General features: G+C 41.1%; 1 protein-coding gene across 6 annotated transcripts in view; it reads left to right on the forward strand.

Annotated features, from left to right (window-relative positions):
• Positions 1–25,707, forward strand: part of Eya3 (EYA transcriptional coactivator and phosphatase 3) — a 114,418-nt gene that overhangs the window by 71,790 nt on the left and 16,921 nt on the right. For 4 of the 6 annotated variants that reach the window (XM_008847966.3, XM_008847968.3, XM_029570868.1 and 1 more), the window contains 8 exons: positions 284–467; positions 5,242–5,381; positions 11,817–11,900; positions 14,880–14,969; positions 18,816–18,874; positions 21,070–21,230; positions 22,526–22,640; positions 25,179–25,300. In XM_008847966.3, the coding sequence (XP_008846188.1) occupies positions 284–467; positions 5,242–5,381; positions 11,817–11,900; positions 14,880–14,969; positions 18,816–18,874; positions 21,070–21,230; positions 22,526–22,640; positions 25,179–25,300 (955 nt within the window). The remainder of the gene's footprint in view (positions 1–283; positions 468–5,241; positions 5,382–11,816; positions 11,901–14,879; positions 14,970–18,815; positions 18,875–21,069; positions 21,231–22,525; positions 22,641–25,178; positions 25,301–25,707) is intronic. The other 2 variants (XM_017801901.2, XM_017801902.2) reach the window with 1 other exon arrangement.

Consider the following 25,707-nt stretch of genomic DNA (forward strand, 5'->3'; position numbering starts at 1 on the left):
GCCCCATCTGGCCTGGAACTCACTATGTAGACCAGGCTAGCCTTGAACTCACAAAGATCCACCTACCTCTGCCTCCCAAGTGCTGGGACTACAGGTATATGCCACGACACCTGGCCTGCAGGTTTCTGTGTTTGAAAATCATTGGTTTCATTGGGACTGCTAAGATAAATAAGAAGTCAAATACTTTAGGAAAGTAATTATGAGTAAGAGGGAGAAGAAAGCCTCTTGTGTTGAAATGATGCCTGTTTTAATAGTCTTTGTTTTCTTCCCTTTGGCCTACAAGGACTATCCCACCTACACAATTCTTGGGCAGAATCAGTACCAGGCCTGCTACCCCAGCTCCGGTTTTGGAGTCACAGGCCAGACTAACAGTGATGCTGAGACTACCACATTAGCAGCTACCACATACCAGACAGAGAAGCCGAATGCTATGGTGCCCGCACCAGCAACACAGAGACTTTCCTCTGGTAAGTACAGAAAACTGGCTTAAGGGCATTCCATCCTGCAGGTGTTTCCAGATGATGGTAAAGAGGGTTTTGTTCTGGTATAAGCTTTTCCTTCTTGGTTTAAACTTTGGAAACAGACTGATGAGTCATTGGTAGCAGAATGTCAACTTGATGTTGAGAACAGAAAAGTAGTAACAATGAAAAGATTGTTTCTGACACAAACTGTGCCTTATATCCCTGCAGTATAACACACTTGACGGGGAACTTCAGAATTAGGGCATATTTTCTGAAAGTTGGAACACTCCAGTTTTAGTCCAGGCATATTTTAGGCTCCTGCTATGAACTCAGAGCAGCTGTTCTTCATGTCTTAAATCTCTTTAAGATTTTGAGGTAAAGGACTGGAGAGATGGCTCAGTGGTTAAGAGCACTTGCTCTTGCAGAGAACTTGGATTCAGTTCCCAGCACTTGTATGGAGGCTGACAACTGTCTGTAACTCTAGTTCCTGGCAGTTCAATGCCCTCCTCTGGCTTCCATGAGCATTGCGCAACACGAGTGTACTTACATGCAGACAGTTCACTCATGCACATAAGAAAAAAAAAGATCTTGAGCTATAGTCCTTTCCCTAGAAAGAAAGTCATAAAGTTATAATTTCAGAAGATTAACACCTCTGAGATGCATCAATGAATTATTTCTACTTGAAAAAACTTTCATATAAAGGTTTTATATACAAATTCAATTTAAATGTATGTCCTGAGTGTGCTGTTTCAAGTAATATAGACACATTTGTGTCTTTTTCACACTGTCAGAATTTATTGAATAACAAATCGCAATTATGTTAGTTTAGTTGGTTACCAAGTAGTCCTGATTTCCCTTGATAAGTGGCTATGTATGTGTATGTTATAGAATGCCTGCAAAAGAGTTAAAGTGGCTCCCCAGTTCAACAGATCTTACTGGAGATAAAGACAGAAAGCTGATACAAATGCAGAGTCACTGCAGGTGGTTAGAAAAGATACTAAGGAACCCAGTTGGAGAGCTGCAGGAGACCACTCAGCTGAGCCAGGCCTTGAGGTCAGGACTGATCCAGATGAATGAACAGACTGATGGAGGCCACAGAGTGTGCTAAGATGAAACCCTGGGAACAGTTAGAGTTCTTTGGGAATTCTTTACCTATTGGTCCCTTGGTGTACATATCAAGTGGTCAGATGACAGGTTAAGAGTGTTTGTTACTATAACTCAGTATAGTACTGAGTTTGTTACCTATAACTCAGTATATAGCTGAGGCTAGCCTTAAACTTCTAATCCTCTGGCCTCTACCTCCCAAGGGCTTGGATTATAGGCATGTACCATCATGCCCAGTTTATGCAATGCCAAGGATCAAACCCAGGGCTTTGTGCATCCTAGACAAGTACTCTGCCAACTGAGCTACATCCCCAGCCCTCCAGTATGGTTTTTTTGTGCCTATATGTTTCTAATCTGCTTTGATAAGTTTATAGGTGATTCCTTATTACTTTCAGATCTAAGTTGTCAATCTATACTTCCTGGGCAATGTGAACAGGTGGTAGTGTTTACATGTACAAACAAGATGCAGAGTCATTCTGTCCTTGCATTTGTACTCAAAATACAGCCAAATGCTGCTTTGTAAAATGGAGTCACTCAGGACAAGGTACAGTCAGAAAGCCATTGTTTTACACAAACTGGACTAACTTAGAGCATGACACAGCCTGATCTCTGCAGTATACACAAACATTATATATCTCTGTATTGATGATGAAATCTAATGTTTGAACCAGACATGGTGGTGTACATTTTTAATCCCGGTATACAGGACGCTAAGGCAGGAGAATCGCTAATTAACGCCAACTTGGACTGCAAGCCTTGTCTCAAATAAAATAAAAGAGCACTTGCTGTTCTTCCAGTAGACTTGGGTTTGGTTCAAAGCACCCACATGGTGGCTCACAGCCACCTCCAGGCATGTGCTGCACACATACACACTCAGGGCATACACATACACATACACATAAAATTTTTTTAAAGAATTTTTTTTTTTTTTTTTTTTTTTTTTTTTATGGTCCCAAAGGGGCAAGAATCTATCATAGCAGGGAGGCATGGTGGCAGAGGTGGTTGGAGGAGGATTGGAATCTAGGCTCTCATATCTTCCAGCAGGCACAGGTTGGGACTAAAGACATGCGCCACCACAGTCAGCATAAAATTTTAAAGAGTAAAATAAAATATCTCTCTACCTCACTTTAGGTTTTCTATGCAGTCTGAGAAGTAATTGAACATGAACATGATCACTGCTTCAAACTCACCCAACACTGAAACCAGTACAAGTATTAGTGCTTTTTTTTTTTTCAGTTCTTTTTTTAAAATAAAAATTATTTTTTTATTGGCCGGGCGTGGTGGTGCACGCCTTTAATCCCAGCACTTGGGAGGCAGAGGCAGGCGGATCTCTGTGAGTTCAAGGCCAGCCTGGTCTACATAGTGAGTTCCAGGACAGCTGGGGCTACAGGGAGACCCTGTCTCAAAAAGACCAAAAAAAAAAAATTTATTTTTTATTATTTTTATGTGTATGAGTATATTGCTTGCATGTAGGTAGGTGTACCCATGTTGTGCATTGCCCACAGAGGTCAGAAGAGCACGTCACATTCCCTCGAACTGGAGTTACAGAACTGGAGGTAGCCACCATGTGGGTGCTGGGAATCGAACCCAGCTCCTCTGCAGAACCGCCCCCCAACCCCCCACCCCTGTTCTTAAGTCATCTCTCTAATTGTCTTTGTTCTTTGTTTGTTTGTTTGTTTTTTTGTTTGTTTTGTGTTTAAGACAGTCTTAATATGTAAGGCCATGCTGGCTTCCAATTCACATTCCTCCTGCCTCAGCCTCCCAAGTGCTGGGATTGTAAGTGTGCATCAGCATTCCTGCCTCCAAGTATCTTTAGTCTTCATAGTAATTATTTAGCTTTTGAGCAATGGAGAATTTTAAACAAGACAAAACTTGCCAAAATAGTATAATAGTATAATTATCCACCTATAGCATTAATAGTATAGGCAATCTTGTTTCATTGTTCACAAATTTCGGGCATTGTTCTCTAAATGGTGTGTAATCATTAACATAACCACAATGCCATCCCATCTAAAACAATTCCTTTGTTTTGGGTTAGGCTGGCTTGTTGCCCAGTTGAGGATGTACCTTAAACTTCATATCTTCTTGCCAGTTTCTGGAATTATAGGCATATATAATGTATGTGTTTGTAGGGACCCAGGGCTTCATGCACATTAGGCAAGCACTCTACCAATTGAGCTATGTTCTCATCCCAAACAGTAATTCTTTAATATCCAGAAATATCAAGACAGTTTTCTCATAAACTATGAGTTTGATTTTCAGCTTTACATTTTAATACAACTTATGTCTATACATATTTCAAAACAATGTTATATACTAAAAAAATAATTTTTATTTATCAATTAAAAATAAATGAGTTAGCAGAATATGATATCATATACCTGTAAGTCTAGCCCTTGGAAGACTAAGACAGGCATATCATGAATTGGAGGCCAACCTAGGCTACCTATATAATAAAACCCTATCTCAAAAGCAAAACGGGGGGAGGGGGATATGTCTAAGAGCACTGGCTGCTCTTGCAGAGGACCTAGGTTCAGTTCCCAGCACCCACATGGCAACTAACAACCATCAGTAACTCCAGCTCCAGGGGATCTGACACCCTTTTCTGACCTCTGGGGGCATTACACACACGTGATACATTTACATACATGTACACAAGATAATCATACACATAAAATGAAAAATAAAAATTTTTTTGAATTAAAAGTGCACGGAAGCTGGACGTAGTAGCCCACACCTTTAATGCCAGCACTCGGGAGGCAGAGGCAGGTGGATCTCTGCATTCAAGTCCAGCCTGTTTTACAAAGCGAGTTCCAGGCCAGCTGGGGGCTACAGGGAGACCCTGTCTCAAAAAGACAAAAAAAAAAAAGCTTTGTTTAGCATGAGGATTGGAGTTTGGATTCCAGTACCCACATGACAAACTGGCTGTGGTCTCTTAGTTAAACTCAAGGTCACAATTTACAATCTGGCCCTAAGAATACTTTATTATTTTTTAAATTTTATTTATTTTTATTTTATGTGTATGTGTGTATTGCCTGCATATAGGTAAGTGCGCTCTTGTCAATGCCTACGGAGGTCAGAAGAGGCTGTCTGATCCCCTGGGACTGGAGTTACGGACAGTTATTAGCTGCCATGTGGGTGCTGGGATTCGAACCTGGGTCTTCTGCAAGAACAACCAGTGTTCTTACGGCTGAGCCATTTCTCCAGCACCTATTGTTTTATTTATTTTTTTATTTTATTTATTTTTATTTTGTATGTACGAGTGTATTGACTTCATGTATGTGAATGCACCCATGTCGTACAGTTCTGTGGAGGTCAGAAGAGGGCATTGGATTCCCCTGGAACTGGAGTTAAGGACAGTTCTTAGCTGCTGTGTGGGTGCTGGGAATCAAACCTGGATCTTCTCTGCAAGAGCAGTCAATGCTCTTAACCACTGAGCCATAATATCTTTATTTGCGATGTCTTTAGGAAGACAGATGTTATCTCTGTAGACAGTTTTGATTTCGTCCATTGTGTTAAAGCTTCAGAGTCCCAGCCAGATTGTGATGTAAGGGGCTTCTTTCCTGCCCATGATCCCTTCATTTCCTCCATCTTTTTTTCCTGCCTTGCTGACCCGCTGCCTAATGTGCTTCTCACAGCCTGTGATTTCTGACACTCTTCTCACTTTTCCTTCCAGCAGACCCTTCTACAAGCCCATCTTTGTCCCAGACTACACCAAATAAAGATGCTGATGATCAGTCCAGGAAAAACATGACCGGCAAGAACCGGGGCAAGAGGAAAGCTGATGCCAGCTCCTCCCAGGACAGTGAACTAGAAGTATGGCACGAAGCTCACTTGAGTTACCTACCTGCTTTGTTTTTCCTTGCCTTATCAAGCATATGTCTGAAGTTTATAGAGATAATGTTCTCTGTTGGGTCCACTTTAATTCTTAATTGGCCAAGAAAAGAAAGGACAAAGAAAAAGAAAATCTCTCCATGTGTATGACTTAACATATTCCCTTCCAGTTATTTTCCACATTGAAACCTTCTGTTAATTTTAGATAACCAGGCAGCCTTTTAACAGAAAGAAAAATTACTCTCTTTATGCAGAAGGGAACATGAAGAATGCAATGCTTCTTATTCGGAAAGCCGAGGGAGCTGTAAGTGTCATTCTATTTTCCATTTAGAAATCCAGAAGAAAAATGAGAGGACTAGATGCTTCAAGCCCACACCTCTGTGAGACACACAAACAGATCTGGTGACTACCAAAAGAGTCTGTCACTGATTTGTTCTGTGCTGAAATTCAGCACCACAGGAATTTATTATGAACATACAGTTCATTCATTATTGGAAAGAATAGGAAAAGGTGCGACGTTCTAATAATTTTAGAGTTTTTACATTTTTTTTGTGGTTTCAATTTTTCTATAATGTGGTTATTTAATAAAGAAAAAGATGTATTTAAATATGCTCTTAAACGAAGCTCTGTTCAGAGTCTGTCTTTCTGTCCATTGCTGGGGAGCAATCAAAGACCAGCTAATGTTCTACCTTTCTTAGGAATAGTTAAGCATGCCCTCTTTTTAAAAATGGTACTAAAATAGACAATACATAAAACTCTACCATTTTCTCTGGGCCATGTGGTGCACACATGTAATCCTAAGACTTCAGGGAGTGGCAGCAGGAAGATCAGGAGTTCAGGTCATCATAGAAAATGGCCAGCCTGAGCTGCCTGAGGTCCCACATCAAAAATTCTGTGAATTTTTTTAAGACTAGCATTTTAGGGTACACAGTTCAGTGTCAAGTATATCCACCACTGTCCATCCATCCATCCAGAACATTTTCTTTCTTTTTTGTTTTTGTTTGTTTGAGACAGGGTCTCACTCTGGCCTTGAGCTCCTGGGCCTCACTCTCCTGAGTGCTGTGATTGCAGGTATGAGCCACCATGCCCTGCTTCCAGAACCTTTCTTGGTCCTGAGTAAACTCTGCCACCATCAGTAATGCTCCCACTCCTCCTTTGTCAGCCCCTTCTGATTTCTGCTGCTATGGATTTGCCTAGTCTAGATGTCTAAGTGTGAACTTGCAGTATTGGTCCTCTTGTGTCAGAGTTATTTCAATTAGCTTGGTGTTTCAAGATTCATCTGTGTTGTGGCATGAACCATAATCTTGTTGCTTTTAGAGGCTTAGTGGCTGAGTAATATTCCATGTGATGGGCAGGCACATATTGCATCCTGTTTATACTTTTCCTCAGTTGAAGGACATTTCAAGTTTTTCCCCTTTGGACTATTGTGAATAATGTTGCTCTGAATACTACCAATTCTCTGTTTGAGCACCTCTTCAGTTCTTTTCAGTTTGTACAGAGGAGCGGAGTAGTCATTAGGGCTGCACTTTTACATTCCCATCAACAGAATTTGACCACATTCGCATCAGTGCTTATTCCCCCTCCCCAGTGCCCTTTTTAAAATCAGAGCCATCCTATTGTATATGAAGTGGCATCTGACTGTAGTTTTTATTTGCATTTCCCTAATGACTAATGACATATGCACTTACTTGTCATTTAGCTTTTCTTTTTCTTTCTTTCTTTCTTTTTTTTTTTTTTTTTTTTTTTTTTTTTTTTTTTTTTTGGTCTTTTTGAGACAGGATATCCCTGTAGTCCCAGCTGTCCTGGAACTTGCTATGTAGGCCAGGCTGGCCTTGAACTCAGAGATCCACCAGCCTTTGTCTCCCGAGTGTTGGGATTAAAGGTATGCTCCACCATGCCCAGCTTAAATTGTTTTTTTTTTTTGTTTGTTTTGTTTTTTTAAGAAATATCTATTCACATCGTTTACCAAGTTTTGAATTGGGTTTGAGTTTTTTGTTCATATATTCCAGATTATTACTCTCATCATATATGCTATGCAAATATTCCCTCCCATTCCTTTGGACTAGTTGTCAACTTTTTTTCCTTTTACCCCCTTGTGATAGATTTATTTGTAGTTCCAGTAATCAAATCTAGGACCTCTCAATAGCTAGATGCACCTGTGTCATGCAGTGCCCATGGAGGTCAGAAGAGGGTGTTAAGTCCCCCGGAACTGGAGTTACAGTTGGAGTTGTTAGCCACCATCTGGGTTCTGGGGAATCGAACCCAATCCTTTACAAGAGGAGCCAGTGCTCTTAACTGCGGAATCATCTCTCCAGCCCCCTTATCTTATATTTTATGTGTATGAGTGTCTTACCTGCATGGATTTAAGTGCACCTTGTGTTGTGAAATGCCTACAGAGCCCAGAAGAGTGTGTCAGATACCCTAGAACTAGAGTTATGAACTCTTGTTAGCTGCCAAGTGTGTGCTGGGAACCAAACTCAAGTCCTCTGTTAAGAGCAGCCAGTGCTCTTAACCACTGAGTCGTCTCTCCAGCTCCCTGAATCACTGAAGTCCAGTTTTCCTTTATTGCTGTGCTTTAGTATAATACTTAGGAATACAAGGTTATAAAGATTTCCATCTGTTTTCTTCTAAGATTTTTTTTTGTTGTTGTTGTTGTTTATTATTAAGTTTTAGATTATTTTTGTTTTTGTGTTTGTTTTGAAACAGGGTCTTATGTCACCTTAGCTGGCCTGGAACTCAATATATAGACCAGGCTCGCCTTGATCTCACAGAGATCTGCTGTGTGTGCCTCCTAAGTGCTTGGGATTAAAAGTGTGCACCACCATGCCTAGGATGTTTTAGAACTATGATTTAATTTTATATATAGTATAAGGTCTAGCTTTATATTTTTGCATGTGGATATCCAATTTTCTGCCATTTGTTGAAAAGATTTTCCTTGGTCTGAGGTATATTCTTCAGTAGTAGAGTCCTTGCCTAGCATGTGTGAGACCCCAGTCTCCAACTGGGGCAGAGGGAACAGGGATGAATGAACAACACTTTCCTCTATGGATAATTTTGTAATCTTTGTCAAAAATTGATAGGAGCTGGAAAAATGACTCAGCAGTTAAGAGAGTATACTGCTCTTGCAGAGGACCAGAGTTCCGTTTCAAGCACCTATGTCACAGAACTCATAACTGCCTGTACCTCCACCTCCAGCGAGCACACACATGTACACACACCTAATTAAAAATAAGTCTTTGTGCCCTGCGTGGTGGCTCACGCCTTTAATCCCAGCACTTGGGAGGCAGAGGCAGGTGGATCTCTGTGAGTTCAAGGCAAGCCTGGTCTACATAGTGAGTTTCAGGCCAGCTGGGGCTACAGGGAGACCCTGTCTCAAAAAAAAAAAAAAAAAAAAAGTCTTTGTTTTTAAAATTAATTGGCCACCATTGTGTGGGGCTGCTTTTAGGTTTGAGTTCTATTCCATTGCTCTATATGTTTCTCTGACCAACATCACATCAATTTCTAAAGTTTTATAATAACTTTTACAGTTAAAAAGTGTGAATCCAGCTGGGTGTGATGGTACATGCCTTTAATCCCAGCAGAGGCAGATGGATCTTTATGAGTTGAGTTCAAGGCCAGCCTGGTCTACATAGTACGTTCCACGCCAGCCAGGGCTACAAGGAGACTCTTGTCTCAATGCCCCCCATCAAAAAAAGTATGAATCTTCAAACTTTGACCTTTTTCAAGATTATTTGTAGCTTGGTTTAGGTAGTATTGCCATCTTAACAATAGTAAGTTTTCAAATCTGTAAATATTTCTATTTTCCATTTATTTAAATATGTCTTTTTAAATTCCCTTCAGCAGTATTTTATGGTTTTTAGTATACTGTGCAGCAAATCTTTTGCTTCTTTGGTTCAGTTACTCCTGAGTGTTCTTTTTGATGGATTTGACTTTATTTTATTTTATTTTATTTATTTTTATTTTATGTGTATGCATATATTTGCCTGCATATAGGCACACCCGTGTTGTGCAATGCCCATGGAGGTCAGAAGAGGCTATTGGATCCCCTGGGACTGGACAATTGTTACCTGCCACGTGGGTGCTGGGATTCGAACCTAGGTCTTCTGCAAGAACAACCAGTGTTCTTACCTGCTGAGCCATCTCTCTAGCCCCCGGAATTGACTTTTAGCCTTTCTTTCAGATTACCTATTACATGTATACAGAAGCACAGCTGATTTTGGGACGGGGTTGTTTTTTGGTTTGTGGGTTGTTTCTGGTTTTTGGAGGCAGGGTCTTCTAGTAGCCCCAGCTGGTCTGTAGACCAAGCTAGCCTCCATCTCAGAGATCCAGTTACCTCTGCCTCCCAAGTGCTGGGATTAAAGGCATGTGTCACCACACCCATCCACAGCTGATGTTTTCATGAATTTATTAGCGCTTAACAATTTTTTGTGAGTTAAGATTGCTGCATGAAAAATGATGTCATCTACACTGATTATTTTATCCTTTTCGGTTAGAGTTTTTGTTTTGTCTTATTTTTTGCCAAATTGCTTTGGCTAGAACATCCAATGCTATGTTGAAAAGACGTGGGAAAACTGACATCTTCGCTTATTCCTGACCTCAAGGGTAAAGCTTTTAGTCTTTTACCATTGACTGATCTTAGCTGTGGAGTTCTCATCTATGACCTTTATCATTTGGGAAAACATTCTTTCCTACTCCTAGTTTTTGTTGAATGTTTCTTATCATGAAAGTGTTCTGGATTTTGTTAAATGCATTTTCTATATCAATTAGGATTATGTGTTTTCTTCCTGTTATTATATTACGCTGATTAATTTTGTATGTTGAATAAATCATCCTTACATTCCAAGGACTGATCCCACTCAGCCATGATTTATAATTATTTTTATATGTTGTTGAATATGGCTTGTGGCTGTTTTGTTGGCTTTTGCACCAATTTTCATAAGAGCTAATTTTCTAAGTTGCTCTAGTTTTCTTATAGTGTTAATAGTCTGGTATTAGAGTAATGCTGGCTTCTTTACATAATTACAAAGTGTTCTTCTTCAAGTGGTTTCAGGGGCCAGTTAGGAAGAATGTTGTTAATTCTTGCATGTTTGCTATAACACACTTGTGAAATCATTGGGTCTTGGGCTTTTCTCTTTTGGGTATCTTAAATTACTGGTTCAATCTCCTCACTAAATTACACTCTTAAAAGATTTTCTCCCTCTGGGCGTGGTGGCACATGCCTCAGCACTTGGGAGGCAGAGACAGGCAGATCTCTGTGAGTCTACATAGTGAGTTCCAGGTCAGCGGGGGCTACAGCGAGACCCTGTCTCAAAAAGTCCAAAAAAAACACAGATTTTCTCCTTTCTCTTGAGCCAATTTAGGTATTTTTGCGTTCTATATTTCTAGGAGTTAAACCATTTCATCCAGTTATCCAACTTGTTGGCATATAACTGTTCATAATTCATAGTTCTGATGTCTGTGAAATTGCTAGTAGTGTCCCTGCTTTCATTGGTGACTGCAGTAATGTCTTCTCTGTTTCCCTGAAGTCACGTTGATAAGCATCCATTCTGCAGGCAGTTTCAAAGATCAGCTGTGGGTTTTATTGGCTTCTCTGTTGTTCTTCTGTCCTCTCTTTTAGGGATCTCCACATTAACTTTTATTATTCCCTTTTGCTAGCTTTAGTTTGGTATCTACATAGTTCCATAGATGTATGATACGGCTATAGATTTGAGATTTTTCTTCTTTTGGGTACTGGGGATTGAACCCAGAACCTAGGGCATACAGAACATAAGTGCTCGCCTGACACTTGCCACTGCCACCATCTCTTCCTTGTCCTCCACCTTCTTCCCTTTGTTACAGGGTCTTAACTTGTGTAGCCTAGCTAGGCTGGCCTTCCACTGGTGATCCCCATCCCCCCATCTCTGCCTTTTATAAGATTTGAGATTACAAGCATGCACCATCATACCTCAGTCGTTCTTTTATTATTATTATTATTATTATTATTATTATTATTGTTACTACTATTATTATTTGTTTTGTTGTTTTCTTGAGACATGGTCTCACATAGCCATGGCTGGCCTCAGACTGGCTTTGTAGCTGGTCTTGAGCTTCCTGCCTCACCCTGCAAGGGCTAGGATCACAGGCATGCCCCACCACGCCCAGCCTCTTCCTTCTTCTTTAATGTATGCGTTTGCAGTTTCCCTTTCAGCCCTGCTTTCCCTGAATCTCATAAGTTTTAGTACGGCTCATTTGTTTTCATTCATCTCAATATATTTTCTAATTTCAGTTGATTTCTTCTTTGCCCCATTGGTTATTTAAATTTGTGTTGTTCAACTCCCACATATTTATGATTTTTTTTCCAGTTTTCCTTCTGTTACGGTTTCTTATTTTATTCCATGTGATTGAAAGATACTCATTTTTTATGTTTTCTCCCCTCAGCGGGTATTTCTGTGGGACTTGGATGAAACCATCATCATATTCCATTCCCTTCTTACTGGATCCTATGCCCAGAAGTATGGAAAGGTAATGTGAGTTTTCCTTTGTTGTGACTGTCGCTCTTCTGACAGATGAGCAGTCAACTGTATGTTCGAAGTCTCCCAACTGTTGAGATAGAAAAATCATCTCCTCTACCTGTCTTACCCTACTGACTTTTTGGCTTATTTTTATTTATTTATTTTTTGTGGGTCTTTTTGAGACAGGGTCTCCCTGTAGCCCCAGCTGTCCTGGAACTCACTATGTAGACCAGGCTGGCCTTGAACTCACAGAGATCCGCCTGCCTCTGCCTCCCAAGTGTTGGGATTAAAGGGGTGCGCCACCACGCCCGTCTTATTTTTATTTTTTAACAGTATTGGAGATCAAACCCAGGGCCTCACAAATGCTAGGTGAGTGCTAACAACTGAGCTACATGCCCAACCCTTCCCTGTTGGCTTTGAACTTCCCATGTATGAAATTTTACTAGATGGCTTGTACCAGGCAGGCTACATAATCAAGTAGAGTTGATGGTAAAGCTAGAGATTTGATCTAGGCCAGTAGTGAAGCTGAAGCTCGTTGAGAGTATATTTTGGGGCTGATGAGATGATTTAGCAGGTCAGGGGACCCCCTTGTCGCCAAGCCTAATGACCTCAGTTTCATCCCTGGAGCCGACGTGGTAGGAGAGAACCAACTCTCTCCCACAATCTGTCCACACACACACAAGTAAATAAATAGATAAATGTATTTTTAAGTTGCATTTTATAAACATTAAAGCGTAGGAATAAGACTCAAAGTGACATCTCAGGATCATATATTTTGAAAGGTGACTTAAATCTCTAAAATAAGCATTTTATTTAGCTAGAAGTAAACTAGGTAGAAGTAAATTAAATGTATATAGAATATCTTTCTAAAATAGACAATACAAGCCCGGGTGTGGTAGCATACACCTTTAGTCCCAGCACTGGGGAGGCAGAGGCAGGCAGACCTCTGTGAGTTCAAGGCCAGCCTGGTCCACATAGTGAGTTCCAGGACAGCTGGGACTACAAGGAGACTCTGTCTCAAAAAGACCAAAAAAAAAAAAAAAAAAAAAAAAAAAAAGAAAATACAATCTTTGTTGTGTTTGCTTTGTTTTGTTTGGAGACAGGGTTTCATTCTATAGCCCAAGTTATCCTCCTGCCTCAGCTTCCCAAGTGCTGGGATTACAGCTGTGAACTACTACTCCCAGTTCTAAAATAGGCAGAAGTGCTTTTTCAAAGCTAATTATACTAAACAGAGTTTTTTTTTAATATTTTATTTATTATTTTTATTTTACGTGTATGCATGTATTGCCTGCATATAGGTAAGTGCACCCATGTCATGCAATGCCCGAGGAGGACAGAAGAGACTCTGAGATCCCCTGGAACTGGAGTTACGGACAGTTGGTAGCTGCCATGTGGGTGCTAGGATTCGAACACGGGTCTTCTGCAAGAACAGTCAGTGTTCTTAACCGTTAAGCCATCCCTATAGCCCCCACTAAACAAAGTTTAACATGTTTAATCTTTAGTGTAAACATTAATTTTAGCAGAAGAATGAGTTGTTAATAAGATTAGGACTAGGGCTGGCGAGATGGCTCAGCAGTTAAGAGTACTGGCTGCTCTTGCAGAGGCCCTGGGTTCGGTTCCCAGCACTCACATGGCAGCTAACAACTGTCCTTAACTGCAGTTCCTGATGCCTCTTTTGGCCTCCATGGGCATTGCATGCATGTGATGCACTCACATGCAGGTAACACTCGTACACATAAAATAAGAAAATAAAAGTATACCAAAATTTATTTTTAAAGACTAGGTCTGTATATTTCTTCTTGAGACAGAGTCCCTTATGTAACCTGGGCTGTTCTTGAACTTACTCCTCCTGTCTCAGCGTCCTGAGTTCAGAACTATGTGTTTCTATACAAATCATCTCCAGGATCATGTTTTTCAGTTTCTGGAAATAAGTTTTATAAAAATAACTCTCTTTTACTGTCTGGCTACTCCCAATTATTTTGGATTGTCATTAGCGTTTCTTCTGAGAGTACGTTTCCACAGTCTTTTCTGTGGGCTGGCCAGCTAATTCACAAGCTCATAAACTATATTCTAAAATAGGTACAAAAATACTTAAAATGTGACTGGAAAGATGACAGCAATGGAGAGAGTATTGTTCCTGCAGAGGACCCAAGTTCAGCTCCCAGCACCCATGCTGGGGCTCATAACTGCCTGTTACTGCAGCTCCAGAGAGATCTGATACCTCTGAGGGCACCAGCACTCTTGTGCACATGGCCACACACAAACTCACGCATAAGTTACAGTAAATCCTTTTTTTTTTTAAATACTTGAGCCTCAAGTGAAGGACTGATCATTTCTTCATTTTAAAGCAACTTGCATGGTTTTCCTGAAAACATTTTGACTCATTAGCCACCTTCAGGTTATTAAGGCTGCTAGATGTCTGGTGTTATGTGTGTCTCAGGCAGAAGAGGAGGTGCACGTTGTAAATAGCAGTAGTTAGAATGACCCTTTTATCAAAATACTAGTTTCTAAAAACTAAAAGTAGAAATTTTTATTAATAACCGTCTATATCCTGTCTTCTGCAGCCTAGGTTCTTATAAATATACATGAAATAGCCGAGCATGGTGGCGCACGCCTTTAATCCCAGCACTTGGGGGGCAGAGGCTGGCGGATCTTTGTGAGTTCGAGGCCAGCCTGGTCTACATAGCGAGTTCCAGGACAGCTCGGGGGAGGGGGGGGAGGAAGGAAAGAAGGAAGGAAGGAAGGAAGGAAGGAAGGAAGGAAGGAAGGAAGGAAGGAAGGAAGGAAGGAAGGAAGGAAGGAAGGAAGGAAGGAAGGAAGAAAGGAAAGAAGGAAAGGAAAGAAGGAAAGATGGATGAAATTACATTAAAAGTATCCAGCACTTTTGTGGGCTGGAGTTGTGGATTGGGCCCAAAATAATTTTGAATTCTTTGAACGTTAGAGCCAGTGCTGTGAGTGCCAAGCAGTGTTCCCTTCTTTTGTATTCCAGGACCCTACAGTAGTGATTGGCTCAGGTTTAACAATGGAAGAAATGATTTTTGAAGTGGCTGATACACACCTATTTTTCAATGACTTAGAGGTAAGCAGTTTAAATTGTTTTTGTGCTTCTGTAAGGTATTTTTGTTCAGTAACTGTTTAGGCAACCTGTGCTTGTATTTAGAAGATATGATTAGACTGGATACAGTTGGAGCAGCTGTGTTAAACAGGGTAAAGATGGGCAGCTAATGGCCCTAGTCATATCTAGGGAGATGCGCCACAGGTGGATAACCATAGTCCTAGTTTTGACCCTTACTTGGTTTTTTGGTTTGGTTTGGTTTGGTTTACCTTGGCTTAGCTTGGCTTGGGGTTGGGTTGGGTTGGGTTGGGATGGGATGGGATGGGATGGGTTTTGTTTGTTTTTAGCGGAGTTGGAAATATGTTTTATTTTATTTTCAGACAGGGTCTCATGTAGCCTAGGCTGACCTCAAATTCACTATGTAACTGAGGATGATCTTGAACTTCTGGTCCCCTTGCCTCCATCTCCTGAGTGGTAGGATTACAGAAGTGTGCCATCACACCAAGTTTATGAAATACTGGGAATTGAACCAAGGGCTGTGAGCATCCTAGGCAGGCACTCTACCAGCTGAGCTAGCCCAAGACAGAGTTTATTAAAAAGACATCTCTAACATAGATTTTAAGCACAGGAGTTAATAGAAGGAAATAGTGGCACACACCTTTAATCCCAGCTCTGAGGAGGCAGAAGCAGGCCAATCTCTGTGATTTTGAAGCCAGCCAGGTAGGTCTATATAGTAAGACCCTGCTGAGACTCACCTCTCATGCCAATATTCAGGAGGCTGGGTAGGAGAATCAGAGGTACAAGACTTGCCTCAAAAAAAGAAAATAGCCAGGCATGGTGGCATATGCCTTTAATCCCAGCATTTAGGAGGCGGAGGCAGGCAAATCTGGTCTGTGAGTTCAAGGCCAGCCTGGTCTACACAGGAATTCCAGGCCAGCTGTGGCTGCAGGGAGACCCTGCTCAAAGAGACCAAAATAAAATAAAAGTTAATTTTTGTTTTGGTTAGCTGATTTAGAATTGATGTACAAGCCAAACAAACACTGACATATAAATCAGTAATCCAGTATTAGTATTAAATGATAAAGGGTTTCATTATTTGTATTCTTAATTATATGAGAGTATGAGTATATTGCCTACATGTATGTCAGTGCACCTGTGTCATGCAATACCCACAGAAGTCAGAAGAGGGCATTGGATTTCCTGGAACTGGGGCCTGAACAGTGGTTAGCTGCCATGCAGGTGCTGGGAACTGAACCTGGGTCCTGAGCCATCTCTCCAGCCCTGTTTTTTTGTCCACTTTAATTGACTATTTTTCCTTTTTAAAATAATTTGTAAAGGTTTATTATGTATCCAAGATATGAGCCTATGGCATATATGTATTACAGATATTTCCTTAAGTATAATTTAGACCTTTCCATGCCTTTTGGAAATCCACAGTTTTTTATTTTAATAAAGTATAAATTATTGTTGTATTTTTGTTCTATATTTTTTTCAAAATACTTTCTGTCTCTTGTTTAAAGTTTTATTTGCCTACCAAAAATTAGCAAAGATATTCTTCTAGAAGCTTTATTAGGTGTTTTTTGGTTTGGGAGAGTAGGTTGGTTGGTTTTTGAGACAAGGCCTTAATATGTAACACATGTTGACCTTACGTTCATAGTCTTTCTGTCTCAGCCTCCTAAATGAGGGCATTACAGGCACAGAGTCCCATTAAGTCTGGTTCTCATTGTATTTTTATGCATGCTTATTATCTATGTATAAGTCAGCTTATGTACATAATCATTTTAGTGCTAGGAATGCAAAAACACTAAAAGCTCCATGGTAAAAAATCATTTGACTTTGCCATTTGAGTTTGCCTTTGTGGTGAACTTGGTATAATGAAAAGAGCACAGGACCAAGAGTGTGAGAGATTCAAAGTGGGAGCCTGGAAAGTGTGTTCCTATCCTGGCATTCAGGTGAGCAACCACCCCATTCTAGAAACTGATAGTAGTTGTTCTGTCTAGAGGAACCAGCTGCTGGGAAATGGGAAGGTGGGAGGGAGTAGATGTTTGCACTTAATTTAAGTCCTTCTGAACTATGTGCTATGTACATTTCCTACTTTTTTAAAAATAGTGATTTTAAACAAAACAAAAGAACATTTTACAAACACAAAGTAAGCCTTTAAATAGAACCTACATCTCGGGGCTGGAGAGATGGCTCAGTGGTTAAGAGCACTAACTGCTCTTGCAGAGGACTCGGGTTCAATTCCCAGCACCCACGTGGCAGCTATGAACCGTCCTTAACTCCAGTTCCAGGGGAGTCCAAAGCCCTCTTCTGACATCTGAGGCATTGCACGACACGGGTGTGCTCACATACATGCAGACAATATACTCATACACATTAAAATAAAAATAATAAATAAAAATATTTTAATTAGTATCTACGTCTCTAGCAAATTAGATTATTTTGCCTAACCTCCAGTGGTTCTATCCCAACTCCATAATGCTTTCATCATCACTCCACTTGCTAATAAATTAGGACAGCATAGTTTTAATTCAGCAAAGATTAATTGAAAACTGCTGCATACAAAATTTGCAACGATTTTCTAGACATAGTCTTCACCCTTACTCGGGACTGAAAGTTCTGTGAAGAATTTGACCTGAATGTGCTCCTGCTCCCCGACCCCACAACCCGCCCCAGGTCAGTGTTTTCAACTTTAGGGGCATAAGAATCATCTGGAGAGTGTCTTAAAAATGGAGATTCTAGGACTTCACTCCCAGAAGTTCAAGGAGATCTGTCATGGACCCAAGAATATGCATTTTTAAAAACCTTCCCCGGAGGATTCTGGTGCAGGTGCCCTGGTGGTGTCAGAAGAGTGCAACAGTTAAGCCGTGGGGAACATTCATGCCAGTAGAGCATGGGCCTCATGGAAGATCTAACGTTCTTTCTAGTCCTTTCTCCTATTCATTGGTTCTTTGAGCCTGAGAGAATCAAGTTAGTTCCCTTTAGAGCACAAGTTCAGAATCTAAGGATTGATTTGGATGACCTGTTTTTATTGAGGAGGTGGTGGTGTTTTGGGGTTTTTTTGTTGGTTTTGGTTTTTTGGAAACAGGATCTCACAACGTAACCCCAGCTGGCCTGGAACTCACTATGTAGACCAGACTGGCCTCAAACTTACAGAGATCTCCCTGCCTCTGCCTCCAGAGTGCTGGGATTAAAGGTGTGTGCCAACATGCCCAGCCTTGTTCTTTTGCTTATACTTAATTTTTTTATGTATTTCTGTTCCAGTCACTCAATTTCGATACCATACTTTACCAGCATCTGTTTAATCTACAAAAATTAATTGGGTACATGTTACATTAAAGACATTGGATTACACTAAAATGATGCAAAGGGAGCTAGAGAGATGGCTTAGTGCTTAAGAGCACTGCACTCTTCCAGAGGACTTGAGTTCAGCTCCTATTACCCACATCAGGCAGCTCAAAGCTGCCTGTAACTCCAACACCATGGGATCCGATGCCCTCTTCTGGCCTCTTGTGTATACTTGCACACACATGCACATAGACATACACACACATTTATAGTCTAATGTAGGACATAGTGGCACTGATAGTGTGAGAGGTTATGGTTTTCCCTTGGCTGAAAAAAAATGACCTGTTGAGATAGGAGCAGAATTGAGGGATGGAACAGTTAAGGAAGGTTTCACAAAGATTGTGGGATATATATCAAGCCTTAAAGAAGTTGGACAACAAGGGTGTGAGAGATGCTCCACACACAAGAAAAACTAAGGTATTTCATCATCCTACCGTCATATGTGGTCCTTTTACAGTATGTCACGGTGGTGATAACACCTCTGTTCCCTGGAGTGAAATAGTACGTTTTGTCTTTTAACAGGAGTGTGACCAGGTGCATGTGGAAGATGTGGCTTCTGATGACAATGGCCAGGATTTGAGGTGTGGTAAACACAGTGATGTCTTAAATATCAGTACACCTATTATATGCAAGATACTGTCTGGTTTCAGAGCAGGACAAATTAAAAAGCTGAGTCTTTTTATTAGAAGAGTAAGAAGCAAATATTGTTACCCATGACATACAGTATGATAAGGTGATGATAGGAAAAGTGATGGAGGACAGAAAAGGAAGCAACTGATGGGTAAGGGGACGATGGTTACCAGTGTTGGAGAGGCCTTCTCAGTGGAGTACTATTTGAGCCAAGACCTCACAAATTACCAGACAGCTGGGGCTTTAGAACTGGCTCAGCAGTTATGAGCACTGGCTCAGCACACATATGGCAGCTAACAACCATCTATAACTCCAGGGAATCTGATGCCTTCTTCTGACCATTTCATGACACAGGGGCACTTACACACATGTGGGCAACACACTCATACATATAAAATAATAAATAAAATACTTTAAAAAAAAAAAAAAAAGAATTACCAGATAGCAGTAATGGGACAAGAAAGTAGCATTCTAAAGTAAGGGATATGCTACCTTTTTTTTTTTGAATAAATTTTCTGTCCAGAGAAAAATGTGCTTCTCAGCTGGGTAGTTTTAGATACACACAATTTTGTCCAAGAAACTGGGAGTTTGATGATGTTAGGACTAGCCCTATGAAAGGTGTACTTGATATTACAGTGAAAACTAGACCAGGGAAGTCTCAATGACAGCCTAGTTTCCTCATTCCTTTCTTGGCTACTGTCTTGTGGCCCAATGATCTTTTTATAGATTGTTGTTATTTATTATCATTGCATGTGTATGATGAATGTAGGCATATGTTTATGGGGCTCAGAGGACAACTCTGTGGTGTCAGTTCTCTCCTTCCACCTTTACATGGGATCCAGAAATCGAACACAGATCACCATGTTTGCATGTCAGGTGCCTTTACCTACTGTACTCACTGAGCCATTTCAGTGGCCTTGGCCCAGGAATCGTAACTAAGAGTTACCCAAACATCTGCCTTGTGTTTAAAGACTTTCATACAAAGACCTTCCTATAATCCATGTTAATATATTTTAATATTCTATCCTTTTTCATAGGTAGAATGTTCTAAGAAGCAGGCTTAGACTAAAATGAAGTATTCAGTCTTTGATTCTCAAATTCATAGCAGAACTGGACATGTCTGTTCATGTAGTGCTGAGGAAAGGAAAGTTCTCACGTGCAGAGAAGCAGCCATGGTGCATGTTGTGCATCACACAGCCTGGGAGACTTGTCTTTTTTGGAAACCTTGTGTGAAACAGTTTATGACCCATTGTGAACCCCAACTTGTCTGTTTTCTCTTAGGTTTATACATGTGACTGACCAAATTGCCTATTTTATGTCTTAGCAACTTTATTAGGTATAGAATGTCACATTTGGTGTATTAACCCTTATTTTGACTTTTTATGTTTTTTGAAAAAGGGTCATGTTGTCTAGCCCAGGCTACCCTGAACTTGCTACTTAGCCCTGACTGATCTTAAACTCATGGATCCTCTTTCTGCAGTCTCCCAAGTGCCAGAATTGCAGATGTTAGCCACCATACCCAGCTCTAGTTCTCCTTTTTACAGAGCTGTAATCATATTTGCATGGTTGTAATCAGTTTTGTATGCTGTTTTTTCACTGTATGATATTCTGTCATTAGGAAGAAGATGCTATACCCCAAGTCCTCTAAGGAGTGCTGGTTTTTTTATTAGTTGGAAGAATCTTATTATGTAGCCCAGCTAGGCCTGCAACAAGCTATATCCTTTTGTCCCCTACTTTGGTGCAGTAATTAAACCTAGAGCTTCAAGCATGCTAGGCAGAGTTCCAGCACTGAGCTGGGCTCTCCAGTTCCTGGTTCTTTTCTGTGATGAGCTGCAGTGAGGTAAGAGGAGTAAAGACAGACTCTGATGTGAAGATTAGGGAGAACTCACACAATAGTGTAAGCATGTAGTCCCAGCACTGGAGAGGTGGAGGCAGGAGGATCAGGAGTTCAAATCCAGCTTTAGCTCCATAGTGAATTTGAGGCCAGCCTGGGCTACATGAAGCCTTATCTCAAAAAACAAAACCAGAGATTAAAGATTCTTTACAGCATTATTTTTGTTTATTGGATGCAAAAAATGAATGCAGAGAATCTAAGGTAACATTGGACCTAAAAGCCCTGTGCTGTATCACTGTCCTCTCTCTGCAGCAACTACAGTTTCTCAACAGATGGTTTCAGCAGCTCAGGAGGCAGTGGTAGCCATGGTTCATCTGTGGGTGTTCAGGGAGGAGTGGACTGGATGAGGAAACTGGCTTTCCGCTACCGAAAAGTGAGAGAGATCTATGACAAGCATAAAAGCAACGTGGGTGGTAAGTGTGACATACAGCCAGTCTAAGCCTGCTTCTTAATGAGCTCCTACATCCTTTCCAGGGATGCCTTAGATCCCCTGTCACCTGCTTAGGAATTTATGCCACAGTAACATATTTAACCCTATTTAAACAGGGCCAGGCATGGCGGCACATGCCTTTAATCCCAGCACTTGGGAGGCAGGGGCAGGTGAGGCCAGCTGGGGCTGCAGAGAGACCCTGGTCTCAAAAAGACCAAAAAAATAAAAAACATGGAGATCTGATTGAAACCCTTTAAGAAGAACAGTCTCCATTTGATGGCCATTAGAATGGGAGAAATGGAGGTGGAGGCTCTGCATTTCCCAAGTTTCCTTTAAAATTTATTTTCAATTAGGTGTGTGTACATGTGTTTGCCTATAGGTCAGAGTGCCTCAAGGGTCAGAGATATCAGTTTCCCTGGAACTGGAGTTCCAGGCAGTTGTGAGCCACTTGATGTGGGTGCTAGGAACCCAATTCATGTTCTCTGGAAGAACAGTATGCGCTTTAACTGCTGAGCCATCTCTTTAGCCCCCAAGACATTTTTTTTTTAATTATTTTTCTTTTATTTGTATGCTTATATTGCCTGTGTGTAGGTAAGTGCACCTGTGTTGTGCAGTGCCCGTGGAGGAGAGAAGAGGCTGTCAGATCCCCTAGAACTGGAGTTATGGACAGTTGTTAGCTGCCATGTGGGTGCTGGGATTCAAACCCGGATCTTCTGCAAGAACAACCAGTGTTCTTAACCGCTGAGCCATCTCTCCAGCCCCTCAAAACTATTTTTCTATTTTTTTAAAACCTTTACTACAAAAAATTCTGTCAGACTTAATGCTTGACTATTATAACTCAACTGTCCCACCCATATGAGACCTGTTTTTTATTATTCTCAATTGTCTAACCTTTTTTTGGGTATGGGGTCTTTTATTTGAGAAAGGGTCTCTCTGTAGCCTCAGGTGGCCTAGAACTCACTATGTAGACCAGGCTGGCCTTGAACTCACAGAGATCTACCTGCCTCTGCCTCCTGTGTGCTAGGATTAAAAGCATGTGTCACCACGCCCAGCCGCTTTCTCCTTTTTATTTACTCTGGTGGGACTCCAACCCATGGCATGGTACCATCAACATTTAGGGTGGGTCTTCCCACCTCAGTTAACCTAATCTAGATCATCCCTCACAGATGTGACCAGAGACTTTTTTCCATGGCAGTTCTAAATCTCATCAAGTTGATAGTACTATATCATAGCAGATACATGTTATCAGATAATAAATGTATCTGTTTATTTTCAAAGGCCTCCTCAGCCCCCAGAGAAAGGAAGCCCTGCAGAGACTAAGAGCCGAAATCGAAGTTCTAACAGATTCCTGGTTGGGAACTGCTTTGAAGTCCTTGCTTCTCATCCAGTCCAGGTACGGAAATGATTCTTTGACGTCTCATCCTCTCAAAGACACTGTTTCCTATCCTAGTCCAAGCCAGGCCATTCCCTAAAACAGGGTTTAGGAATAGGGATTAGAAGTGTTTAAATGACTCAAATCTTTAGGTTAGGAGGCAAGATCATTTTATGTTAACAATACAATATTAAAGTTTTAAGACAACATAAATATATGCAAAACCCCTTCCTTTAAAAAAAGATTTTTTTTTTTAATATATATGAATGTAATGCTTGCATGCATGTAGGTGCATTCGTGTCATGCAATGCCTGGGGAGGCCAGAAGAGAGGGTCAGAATCCCTGGAACTGGAGTTATGGGTGGTTGTTAGCCACCGTGTGGGTGCTGAGAATCGAATCCAGGTCCTCTGCAAGAGCAGCCAGTGCTCTTAACCACTGAGCCATCTCTTCAATCCCCATACCACCTTACTTTTTGCTCACAAACTCACACTCAGTAACCTGTAGTTTTTAATCTAGGAAATGAAAAATAAAGGCATATAAGTAGGAGACTTACCATAACTAATCCTGAGTACAGAAAGCTCCATGAAGTATACCTAGATATACTCAAGAAAGCAAAATTTGTGACTGAAGAGCTGGCTCAGCAGTTAGGAGCACTGGCTGTTCTTACAGAGGACCTGGGTTTGGTTCCCAGCACCCACATGGCAGCTAACAACCAGCTGACCTCTGTGGGCATTGCATGACACAGATGCACTTACATACATGCAGGTAATACACTCATTCATGTAAAATAAAAATAAAATTTTTTTAAGAAAGGAAGAAAGGCCAGGTGTGGTGGTACATGTCTGTAGTCCCAGCACTTGGGAGGCAGAGGCAAGTGGATCTCTGTGAGTTCAAGGCCAACCTGGTCTACATAGTGAATTGCAGGCCAGCTGGGGCTATAGGGAGACCCTGCTTCAAAAAGACCAAAAAAAGAAAGGAAGAAAGCTTTAAACAAAGAGTATCAAGCCAGACATGATGATGCATACCTGTAATCCCAGGACTTGAGAGGTAGAGTCAAGAGGATCAGGAGTTCAAGGCCAGCCTCAGCTATATAGTTTGAGGACAGCTTGGTCCACATGAGACTTATCTCAAAAAATAGAATGAAAAAAGGATACAATTTATTAAAAAGATTAAGGGAGCCAGGCATGGAGGCACACACCTTTAATCCCAGCACTTAGGAAGCAGAGGCAGGGAGTTCTCTGTGAGATCAAGGCCAGCCTGGTTCTAGGCCAGCTGGGGCTACAGGGAGACCCTCCCTCAAAAAGAGGCTGGAGAGATGGCTCAGCGGTTAAGAACACTGGCTGTTCTTGGAGAAGACCAGGGTTTGAAACCCAGCACCCACATGGCAGCTAACAACTGTCTGTAACTCTAGTTCTAGGGGATCCGACAGCCTCTTCTGTCCTCCGAGGGCATTGCATGACACGGGTATGCTAATGTACATGCAGGCAATACACGTATACACATAAAATAAAAATAATAAATAAAATATTTGGAAAAAGACCAAAAAGAAAAAGATGATTTGGGGGAGGGGGTTGCAAAATGAGTCTGTGTGTAAAGGTGCTTGCTACAAAACCTAGTAAATTCAACACACACACAAAACAAGTAATTGGTTTTTGTTGTTGTTGTTGTTGTTTTTAATTTTTTAAGATGATTAAGGGAATTTTGCCTTGAAGCCTAAGACTGGGAAATAATTATAGCAGTGATCTGTACCAGTACCCTGTTGATCCCTCCTTGCCTCCCTCAGAGGGAGAGTTTCATGTCTGTAACCTGAGGAACAAGTGAAACTCACACTGAGGGTAGAAACCCAGTGGAGGGGAAGGACTTCCAGCACTGGCATGTCTACTGGAGTCTGAGTGGCTGTTACGTGAAGAGTGGAGAACTTAAACCATGCCTCACTTATGGGCTGAATTTCATCCCATTGAATAGAGCAGAGATTGCTAAAGTGTATCCAGGGACTGGAGAGATGGCGCAGCGGTTAAGAACACTGGCTGCTCTTGCAGAAGACCTGGGTTCAATTCCTAGCACCCACATGGTGGCTGACAGCTGTCTGAAACTCCAGTTCCAGGGGATCCAACACCCTCTTGTATCCTACAGGGGCACCGCATAACATGGGTGCACTTACATACATGGAGGCAAAACACATAGAATAAAAAGAAATGAATCAAAAATAAAGTGTAGTACCCATAACAATGTGAGTTAGCAGTATTTGCTAAGAAGTTGGAGTGACATACAGTGGTCCAAAGGGAAACAAAGCTCAGATTAAGTCACTGCTGTGTCCACTGTGAGACAGAAAAGAAAAAGTGAAATGAATTCAAAAGTCGCCATCTCCATCTACCACCCCCCTTTTGTACAGAGTGTGTGTGTGTGTGTGTGTGTGTGTTGAACATTGACTGTGAACAAAGGCATCAAGCTCTTTGAGGCATACTTTTAAATTAGATCCTAAAGCATTGGCCTATTTGAATTCTTGCTCTCAAGTTGCCTTAGTTTCACCATTCTCTTTTCCTTCTTGCTCCCTTCTAGAAAGAATTGTGTGAATGTTCTGATCACTACCACCCAGCTGGTTCCAGCCCTGGCCAAGGTTCTTCTGTATGGACTAGGAGAGATATTTCCTATTGAAAACATCTATAGTGCTACCAAAATTGGTATGGTATCTACTCTTCCTCCTCACTGGCCTTATGATAACACTTTCTACAGAGGCATGTATTTATTAATTTGCCAGTTCTATTAGACAATTTAAATGTATTATCCAGTCTTCTGGAGAGGCAGTTGAAACTTAGCAATTAAATTATTCAAGGAATCACAGCTAGTAAGTTATATAAGTTATATAAATATGCTCCTTTCCCTTATAGTATTTAAGAAATGAAAAACACAGTTTCTAGCTTAAAATCTATTGTGGGGGCTAGCTAGATGACTCAGTATATGTAGTAATTTTTAAATGACTAAAATCCCTTATGCCTATTAAGATAGCTATCAAAAAAATAGGACTGAGCTTAGTGGGTAAGAGTGCCTGCCACCAAGCCTGACAACCTGAGTTTGATCCCCACCTCCC

Source organism: Nannospalax galili, unplaced genomic scaffold (assembly GCF_000622305.1).
Source record: "Nannospalax galili isolate Female #2095 unplaced genomic scaffold, S.galili_v1.0 scaffold23, whole genome shotgun sequence".
In the NCBI taxonomy this organism is placed as follows: domain Eukaryota; kingdom Metazoa; phylum Chordata; class Mammalia; order Rodentia; family Spalacidae; genus Nannospalax; species Nannospalax galili.